The sequence below is a fragment of the Heterocephalus glaber genome, unplaced genomic scaffold (assembly GCF_053883595.1).
Source record: "Heterocephalus glaber isolate CG9 unplaced genomic scaffold, H.glaber_assembly_v1.0 deba00001141, whole genome shotgun sequence".
Taxonomy (NCBI): domain Eukaryota; kingdom Metazoa; phylum Chordata; class Mammalia; order Rodentia; family Bathyergidae; genus Heterocephalus; species Heterocephalus glaber.
This window is the reverse complement of record NW_028258201.1, coordinates 919,871-928,315: the sequence shown is the minus strand read 5'-3', so window position 1 is coordinate 928,315 and position 8,445 is coordinate 919,871. Positions and strand designations below refer to the sequence as shown.

The 8,445-nt window shown below is 51.2% G+C and overlaps 1 protein-coding gene and 1 long non-coding RNA gene across 4 annotated transcripts; both read right to left on the bottom strand.

Annotated features, from left to right (window-relative positions):
- Positions 1-1,807: 1,807 nt before the first annotated feature.
- On the bottom strand, positions 1,808-3,666 carry Aif1 (allograft inflammatory factor 1). Its single transcript, XM_004847005.4, has 6 exons — positions 3,462-3,666; positions 3,249-3,310; positions 3,090-3,156; positions 2,756-2,797; positions 2,458-2,620; positions 1,808-2,174 (listed from the first exon to the last, which is right to left on the bottom strand). Exons 1-6 carry the CDS (start codon positions 3,484-3,486, stop codon positions 2,090-2,092), a joined length of 444 nt encoding a protein of 147 aa, XP_004847062.1. The 5' UTR covers positions 3,487-3,666; the 3' UTR covers positions 1,808-2,089.
- A 2,726-nt stretch (positions 3,667-6,392) lies between these two features.
- LOC147828313 (uncharacterized) lies at positions 6,393-7,121 on the bottom strand. Of its 3 annotated transcripts, none has more exons than XR_015450962.1 (2): positions 6,979-7,121; positions 6,393-6,813 (listed from the first exon to the last, which is right to left on the bottom strand). It is a non-coding gene; the product is annotated as an uncharacterized LOC147828313 (long non-coding RNA). The 3 variants fall into 3 exon arrangements; XR_015450963.1 differs by having other exon boundaries at positions 6,393-6,808; XR_015450964.1 differs by having other exon boundaries at positions 6,393-6,731.
- Between the last annotated feature and the right edge of the window lie 1,324 nt (positions 7,122-8,445).

Here is an 8,445-nt window from a genome sequence, read left to right as displayed (position 1 = left end):
TTAGCAAGATCCTGACTCAAAAATAAAAAATGTCAAGATCCCAAGTTCGATCCCCAGTACAAAAAAAAAAAGAGGAGGCCACAGATTTAGCTCAGTGGTTCCACTGCCTGCCTCACAAGTGCAAGGTCCTGAGTTCAATCCCTGGTACCAAAAAAGAAAAAAATAAATAAAAATGAGGTGTGGGGGGAGCAGTGTGGTGGTGCACATCTTTAATCCCAGCACATGGACCCTGAGGCAGGATGATTCCCACAAGTTCGAGGCCAGCCTGGGCTACACAGTTCCAAGCCAGCTTACATATAGCAAGACTGTGTCTCAAAAAAATAAAAATAAGGGCCGGGGATTTAGCTCAGTGCCTCTGCTACCTGCCTCGCAAGCACAAGGTCCGGAGTTTGATCCCTGGTACCAAAAAATAAATAAAAAATAAAGGAAATGAAATTAATAGAAAGGACCAGGGGATGTAGCCCAATGTGAAGGCCCTGGGTTCAATCCCCAGTAATGCCCAATAAACAAAATACAACACACTTGTAAATTGGACTCTGGGTAGGCATATGTGCTTTGCACCTGTAAATTACCCTCTCTGCCACAGACCTCCACTCTCAGAGGCAGCAACACTAGTGGGCAGCAGATCTTCACTTGCAGCCCCTGGATGGGTGAGCTGACTTGCAGCAGGAGAGCACATCCTTGATCACCCATTGTGCAGACCAGGCTGGGCAGCTCTGGCCCATAGTACAGCTCACTCCAAAGCCCTGTGCCCCCATCTGTGTACCATTTTTCTGCCAAATACGTCTTTTCTGTGCCCCCTACTGGTACAGACTGAAAATTCTTTTATCTGTGACAAGAGCCAAGCATTCTGTGATGCAGTGAATTGAAGTCCCCATCTCCTCCTTGGGAAACCTCAGAGCCCATCTGGTAATACATCAGATCTATTAGCTATGGTAAGCCATTCAGCAGCAATATTTTACTTATTTTTATTTTTTGATTTATTTTGTGTCGGGGGAGACAAGGTCTTGCTCTGTAGTTCAGGCTGGCCTTCAACTCACTATATTGCCCAGGCTGGCCTGAACTCACAGGGTTCTTCCTGCCTCAGCTTCCTGAGTGCTGGGATTACAAACCTGATCCACCACACCCGGACTTCTTTAATTCTTATCAGGCCTTTTAGTGGATTCTAGCTCTTTCATCCACTCATTCAAGCTTTAGGCATTACTAAGGGTTTGAGATATGCCAGTCATAATAGCACAGATCCTACTGTATTACATTCTCAGATAAAAGCTTCAGAGGGCTATAGGGGTGTAGCTCAGTGGCACAGTACTTGCCTAACATGTGCAAGACCCTAAATTGGATCCCCAGCACAAAAGAAAGAAAGAAAGAAAGAAAGAAAGAAAGAAAGAAAGAAAGAAAGAAAGAAAGAAAGAACTCAGAGTGAGGGATTTGTCAAAGCCACAAAGCTTGTTGTGGTGGAAACTGCTGGTTCAAGGTAACCCTTACTACTTATGAGTAATATACTAATAAAAGAGTAATATGTCCTACCTAGGTGGTGATGGTGGTGCATGCCTGTAATCTGGGAGGCTGGGCCAGGAGGGTTGCAAGTTTAAGATGAGCCTGTGCAACATAGGGATTTAACAAGACCTCGAGTCAAAATAAAACGGGCTGGGAATGTAGCTTAGTGCAAAGGCCCTGGATTCAATCCCTAGTATCACCAAAAACAAAACAAACAAAAAATCCTACATCAATTTCTTGAGATCAGAATTATCTTACACTTGTGGAATCCACCTTAGGGGACGGAAACATTTGCTGTAGACACACAAAATTGTGGATAGATGATTTATTTGGGCGAATCTTTGCTCTTTTCCCCTCAAAGACCCTTCTTTCCTCCCCAAACCCAGGAGAAAAGTCCCCCAAATAAAAACAAAGCTGACATGATCTGGAAGGGGAAGATAATTTGTGTAGTTTGACCCTGGCTCACAATTTTGTCTTCTTTTTCCATGGTGGGGTCATTAAAAGCCCTTCAGTCCCACCGTGCACAGATTCACACACACACACACGCGCACACACACACACGCGCACACACACACACACACACACACTGCAATTAGGGCAACTCAGAGATAGCTTTCTTGGCGGGGCTACTGGTTGGCTTCTCCTGTTCTCTTGCTTTCTCCTCATACATCAGGATCCTAGAAGAGACACAGCCATGGGGGTGCTTCTGTCAGGGGAACCCGAAGTGGGAGAATCGTGAGGCGAGCAGGGATGGCAGGGAGAGGAGGGAAGCAGTGGCTGGGGCTGCGGGGACCAAATCGTGGATGGGGCACCGCTGGGGACAGGACTTTGGAGGGGCCCCGGTGGGGTGTAAGAGCAGGTTCTGAATAATGCACAGAAGCTGAGGCTGGGGACCAGGGCAGGGCTGGGCCTGTAGAAGAAAGCAGGTAGGTGTCGGGGAGGTGGGAACTGGAGCCTCACATCTTGAGTATGGCAGATCTCTTGCCCAGCATCATTCTGAGAAAGTCAGGGTAGCTGAACGTCTCCCCAGAGCCACTGGAGACCTCTCCAATTAATTTCTTTAGCTCTAGGTGGGTCCTGGGGACCCCGAGTTTCTCCATCATCCTCTTCAGGGCCATGATATCTGGAGGGAAGACGGGGAGCCTCTCTCTCTCCTCCCTCATGTCCATGCTCCTGCCCCCTCCTGCTGCTCTGGAGCAGGCAGGAGAGCTGGGCTTCTGCCTAGGCCCTCGCAAGCCCCACATTGCCCTTTCCTTACCGATGTCTCCGTTTCCATTCAGGTCGAACTCCATGTATCTCCCTGAGCGAGAGGGACAGCAGACAGGGTTAGCAGGGGCTGGGCTGAGGCAGGGGGTCAGTGAGGAGGAGATGCGGCGGGGAGAAGGGGCAAGCATAGGAAGCGGGGCTGGGGGATTGGGGACCCTGTCAAACTGGGCACGATGCCAGGAGGGGCAGCCAGGGATGGGAGGGGACAGTGGAGGTGGCTCTGGTGTCCCACCGCAGAAGTGCACATGTTTTTGAGTCCATGCTGTGGACTCAAGGGGCTCCCACCCGACCTGAGCCCCCTCTCCACCCTGCAGTGACCCCCTCACTCTTGAAGGCTTCGAGTTGGGAGGGCAGGTCCTCATCGGCGCTGTATTTGGGATCATCCAGGAATTGCTGTTGGGGGAGCCAAGAGCCAGGGTGGACCCCGGCCCTCATGCAGGACCCCGCCCTGTCCCCAGGCTCTGCCCCTCCGCTCCTCCTGTTACCTTGTTGATCTCCTCCAGCCTCTCTTCCTGCTGGGCCTTCAGCAGCCCAAAAGCTTTTCCTCCTAAAGGTCACAGAGTTTAATCAACCTGCGCCCCTGCTTGGTCCCTGGAGAAGCCCAGGGCCTCCCCCAGTCTGCCCTCGGAACCCTCTAGCTGCCCTGCTGGGTCCCCAGGTCCTTGTTCCCTTCATTTTCCTGCTGTCCACTTCCCTACCCTGTAAATCCCTGGCTTGGCTCATAGCTCAGGAGATGCTGGAGGCCGTAGGGAGATGGACCAGGTCTCAGGTCTCGTGGGCTCCTGCTCTCCTTCCTGCCAGGCTCCTCAAGGCTTGGCTCCCAAACTTCCCCTTTCCTTCACTCCTGCTGCCCCTCAGGCCTCACTTCCCCTTCAGCTTCTGCTGACACCAGCACCCCAGGGGGAAGGGGAGGGGCGTAAGGTCCAGCGGAGTCCAGATTCCTGCTGGACCTGGCCTGAACCAGCTTCACAGAGCAAACAGCAGCTTCTCACTAAACAGCCCAAATGGACTCAAGATGAGTCGACAGTGCACCACACACCAAGAGGTCCAGTAGCTGTCACACACCTGAGCAGACTGTCCTTGGGCATCCAAGCCATAAACATTTCACCCCAGATTCAAAACCTACAGATTCAAAACCTAATTCCTTTCCCAATTAATTGCTAATCTCTCTCTCCTAGTGTTAGCCCATCCACTCCCAGATGAAATCTCTCCCAGCCAGCTGCTAGAATCTCCTGATTCTCGTCCCTGTTCCTAGTCCCTGTTCACTGGACTAAACTTTTTTCTCACAACAAAGAGCCTGTTTTTTGACAAGTTGATTCTTTATAACAATTCCTTTGTTTTTTTGTTTTTGTTAAGTTTTGAGATGGGGTCTCCCTGTGTTTCCCAGGCTGGCCTCCAAGTCCCAAGCTCCAGGAAGGATTTTAATTTGTTTGCTTTAGGAAGGACAAAGTCACTCTTTCCTCTTACCTCCTATGAAATCTTTAGTAAGATTGGCAGAGCTTAGGAATTTGAGGATTTAAGGAGATTTGTTCTGTTTTGTTTTTTTGGTTTCCGAGACAGGGTCTCGAGGTGTGGCCCAGGCTGGCCTAGAACTCAACAAATCCTCCTGCCTCAACTTCCCAGTGCTGGGATGAAGGTGTGTGCCACCACGCCTCGCTTTTAAGGAGATTTTTGGGGGTTTTTTTGTACCGGGATCGAACTCAGGTCCAACTCTGGTCCTTCTGCTTGAGAGGCAGGCAGTGGAACCACTGAGCTACGTCCCCGGCCTTAAGGAGGTTCTTTGGAAGAACTGAAAGCGGTACTGAGAGGCTGCCATTGGTGCATGTGTGTGTGTGTGTGTGTGTGTGTGTGCTGCGTTGGTCACCATGCGTTCAGCCTTAGCAGCCTCTGACCAGCACCTCCCCAGCACAGTTTTACCCCTTGGCCACCCTGGCTCATAGCTTCCAGGGCAGGGAGCCCAGAGCGACCCTCGTTTGTGTCCTTGTCCCGGGTCCCTGCCCAGCGCCTCGCCTCGGCAAGCTGTGGGGGCCCTCCGGAGACCCCAGCAGGGCTGCTCACCCCCCCCCCAGTTCTAGGGAAGCTGTCTTCACTTCCCGCGCCCTCTCCCGGACCTAGACACTGGGGGACGATGGGGGACCCTGGGGCACTTTCACTTCAGGACTTCTTCCTTTCACCCCTGCTCTCCCCTGTAGGGCACTGCAGCCTGCCTCGGGCTCAGGGCGGGGCCGGCACTTCTCTATTTTCTTGTTCCTTAAACAAATTCTGTGTCTCTCTCCCTCTTTGTATTGGAGATTGAACCAGGGACTTCACACTGAGCTACTGCCCCAGAACCTTCATCCGTTTATTGCCAGGATCTCACTAAATTGCTGCATTGCCCAGGCTGGGCTGACTTTGGGATCCTCCTGTGTCAGCCTCGAAAAGTGCTGGCATTACAGGCATGAGCCATCATGCCTCGCCAACAAACATTCCCTGAATACTTTCTCTATCCCAGGATGCCAGGAATGCTGCTAGGCCTGATGAAACAAGTAAACGCTTGTCCTCATGGTCATCCTAAGTGGGGAAGAGAGGCAATAAAAATAAAGTATGGTAAAGGCCATGAGTGCCTATGGAAGACAGAAAAGGGCAGATGTATGCGCTTCTTGTGGACTGCAGTTTTGAATAGGGTGGTGGGGGAAGGCTTCTCTGAGACTGATATTTGAGCAAAGATTTTAATGAGGGCAGGGAACAAGCCATGTGGATATGTGAGTAAAAAGAAAAAATATATCATTTTTCTTTCTTTTGAGACAGGGTCTTGCTGTGTAGTTTAGGCTGGCCTTGAGCTCACTATGTAGCCCAGGCTGGCCTTGAACTCCTAGCAATCCTCCTGCCTCAGCCTCCTGAGTGCTGGGATTACAGGTGTACACCATCAGGCCCACCTTACTGTTTTTCTTCACACTCAGAGCCTTTCATGTGGGGATTCTCCTGCACCAACCAATCCTTACTGGGTGTCTTATAATTTAATTCAGTTCTAACACTGTCTACTAACCCTGTCACTAAAAGGGGTCAGTCCCGCAAGATGCCCCCAGTTGAGATGCCAACCCTACACGGGGCCTCTTGTGATTCGGGCCAATCTGTTGTAAATCAGGGGCAGCTATGCGCCCCGCCTCGGGTTCAGAAATTTGCTAGGTGTCTCAGGGAACTCTGGTGTTTGCTGTTTTATTACAAAGGATGCAACTCAGGAGCAGCGGAGAGAAAAGATGCCCAGGGCCAGGTACTGAGGACAGGTGCAGAGCTCCCAGCCCTTGCCAACCCCTGCCTGCTGGGCACCCAGTGCTCCAACCTGGCAGCTCTCTGAGTCCCTCCTTCTGGTGTCCGGGTGTGCAGAGGCCTCAGCACGCAGGCCCAGGGAGTCATTCATTCGCCCTTGGTTGGAGGCCAACGGATGGGGCTAAACATTCAACTCCCAATCACAGGGCTGTTCCCTTGGCAACCAGTCTACCAACCAATGTCAGGGCTTTCCAAAGTCACCTTATCAACAGGAACTCAGAGGTGGGTGAAAGGGGCTTGTTGAGAATGACAAAAGATGCTCTTCTCACCCTTGTCTCTTAGGAAATTACAGGGGTGTTAGGCGCTCTGTCCAGGAGCCAGGATGGAGACCAAAAGCTACTCTTTCTTTTTATTGCAATATCACGATGAGAGAAGAACACTTCGGGCAGGGGGAGCAGCAAGTGCCAAGGCCCTGAGGTCTGGATAGTAAGTTGCTAAATTGCTCAGGCTGGGGTTGAACTTTCCATCCTCCTCTCTCAGTCTCACAGTGCTAGGATTACAGGTGTTTGCCACCACGCCCGGCCAACTCCGGCTTTCATTCCCAGTGCACTGCCTCCTTGATTGATCTTTCATCAAGGATGGCTTGGCAGACTTCCATGGTGGGAGAGAGCTCAGATGCTCAGGAAAACTTCCTGGGATGGAGAAAGTGATGGCTGCTCTGCCTATGGGACCAAAGTGAAGACTACAGCAATCAGGGCCACAGTGAGACCTCTCAGCAGCTCCCAGTGTTGTAGGAAATCTGGACTGGGAAAGACAAACCCGCTCAAAAGACATGGAGGAAAGCTTTATTGACCGGCCGGCCCAGTGGAGCTGGGTGCTCCGTAAAGACTTGGGCCCCGGAATAAAAGAATGGGGGAGTTTTATGCAGTAGTTTAAGTTGGGGTGGGCTTGGGATGGGCAATATCATACCTGTCTTGAGGTTGGGGCTTTCTTTAGGATCAGGATTTTCACATAGCAGAACGCGACAGGATACACGTTGTGAACGTTGAGGCTAACGGGATACATTTTCCAGGCTAACAGGACATAGCAGAATACATATTCTGAACACTAAAGCTAACAGGATATACATATATATATTATATATATTATATATATAGAGAGAGAGAGAGAGAGAGGTGGCTTACACTGTGATTATATAAAGTATCACTCACTGGGATGGGTTGTGGATCTGCCTGTTTCTGGGTAAATAGGAACAAAACAAGGGCCTGTGAGAATTCTCAAGGCTTGAAGGCCTAAAAGTTTAAAACTTCTGCATTACCGGAAGCCCTCTGGCCCGAGGGCTTCAAGGTGCATTGTGGAGCTGCAGCAAGGAATCAATCCACTGCTCTGACCGTCAGCCTGGCGAGTCTCTATTGGAGCAGAGGTGTGCAGGACCTCTTCAAAGCAGTGGTTCTCTGAGTGGCCCTTGCACCAGCCTCACGTGGAAAGTGGTAGACGTGCACAGGGGTGGGCAAGACCATGCCCACTGAATCAGAAGCCCTGTGGGGCGCCCAACAGGGGATTTTGGGTCAGCGCCTAGGATGTCTCTAATATACACCCAAGTTTGCATGCTCCTACCCTGAAGAATTAGGGTGGCTTCCAAGCTGCCACCTTGCTGGCCTGAGCTGAGAGTGCTAACATAGCTTGAGAACGGGTCTGTGCCTCACGTGATGGCTCATGCTTGTAATCACCACACTCTCGGAGGCTGAGGCAGGAGGACTGCATGTTTGAGCCCAGCCTGGGCAACTTATGGAGACCTTGTCTGAAAAAAAACCCCCAAACAAACAAACAGGTCAATGAGTACTGGGGCTGGTCAGGCTTGGGCTAGGAGACAGAGAAAAAGAGAACTGAGTCACCAATGCGGGCTGTCAGTGTCCAGCCAAGTATTCTGGGGGAGGGTGCCGAGCTCACTCAAGAAGTGGACCTGGGGCCAGGGATTTAGCTCAGTGGTTCTGCCACCTGCCTTGCAAGCACAAGGACCTGAGTTCGATCCCTGGTACAAAAAGAAGTGGACCTACTAGAACCCCATGGGATCAGAGCCCCTAGAGGAAGTGGCTTGTGTTCCTGAGGGCCCCCACCTCCTTCTCCCCATCAGCTCTTTGCCCCAGTTGGCTAATACCCACCTGGCTCCCATCGGGTCTCAGCAGATGGAGGGCTTGGCAGAAAGACCACAGAGGGGACACTGGACTGGGATTATTTAGACCCCCACTAAGGGCTGTAACTACTCTCCAGCTCCCTGAATCCATGACTGCCTTCTCCCAAGTACCAGGGCCCAGGGGTATTGAGATCAAGTGATCCATGAATTTGGATGGAAAAAATGTAGACCCATCCCTATAATCCCAGCACTCAGGAAGGCTGAGCTAGAAGGAGCACAAGTTCAGATACCATTTAGGGAAC

What these genes read in the sequence shown, in the direction of transcription:
- Aif1 (XM_004847005.4), bottom strand. Translation starts at nt 3,486, where the DNA reads ATGAGCCAAGCCAGGGATTTACAGG. An exon ending in CCAAGCCAGGGATTTACAGG is followed by an intron (nt 3,311 to 3,461) that starts GTAGGGAAGTGG and finishes TGTGACCTTTAG; the next exon opens with GAGGAAAAGCTTTTGGGCTG. An exon ending in GGCTGGAGGAGATCAACAAG is followed by an intron (nt 3,157 to 3,248) that starts GTAACAGGAGGA and finishes CTCCCCCAACAG; the next exon opens with CAATTCCTGGATGATCCCAA.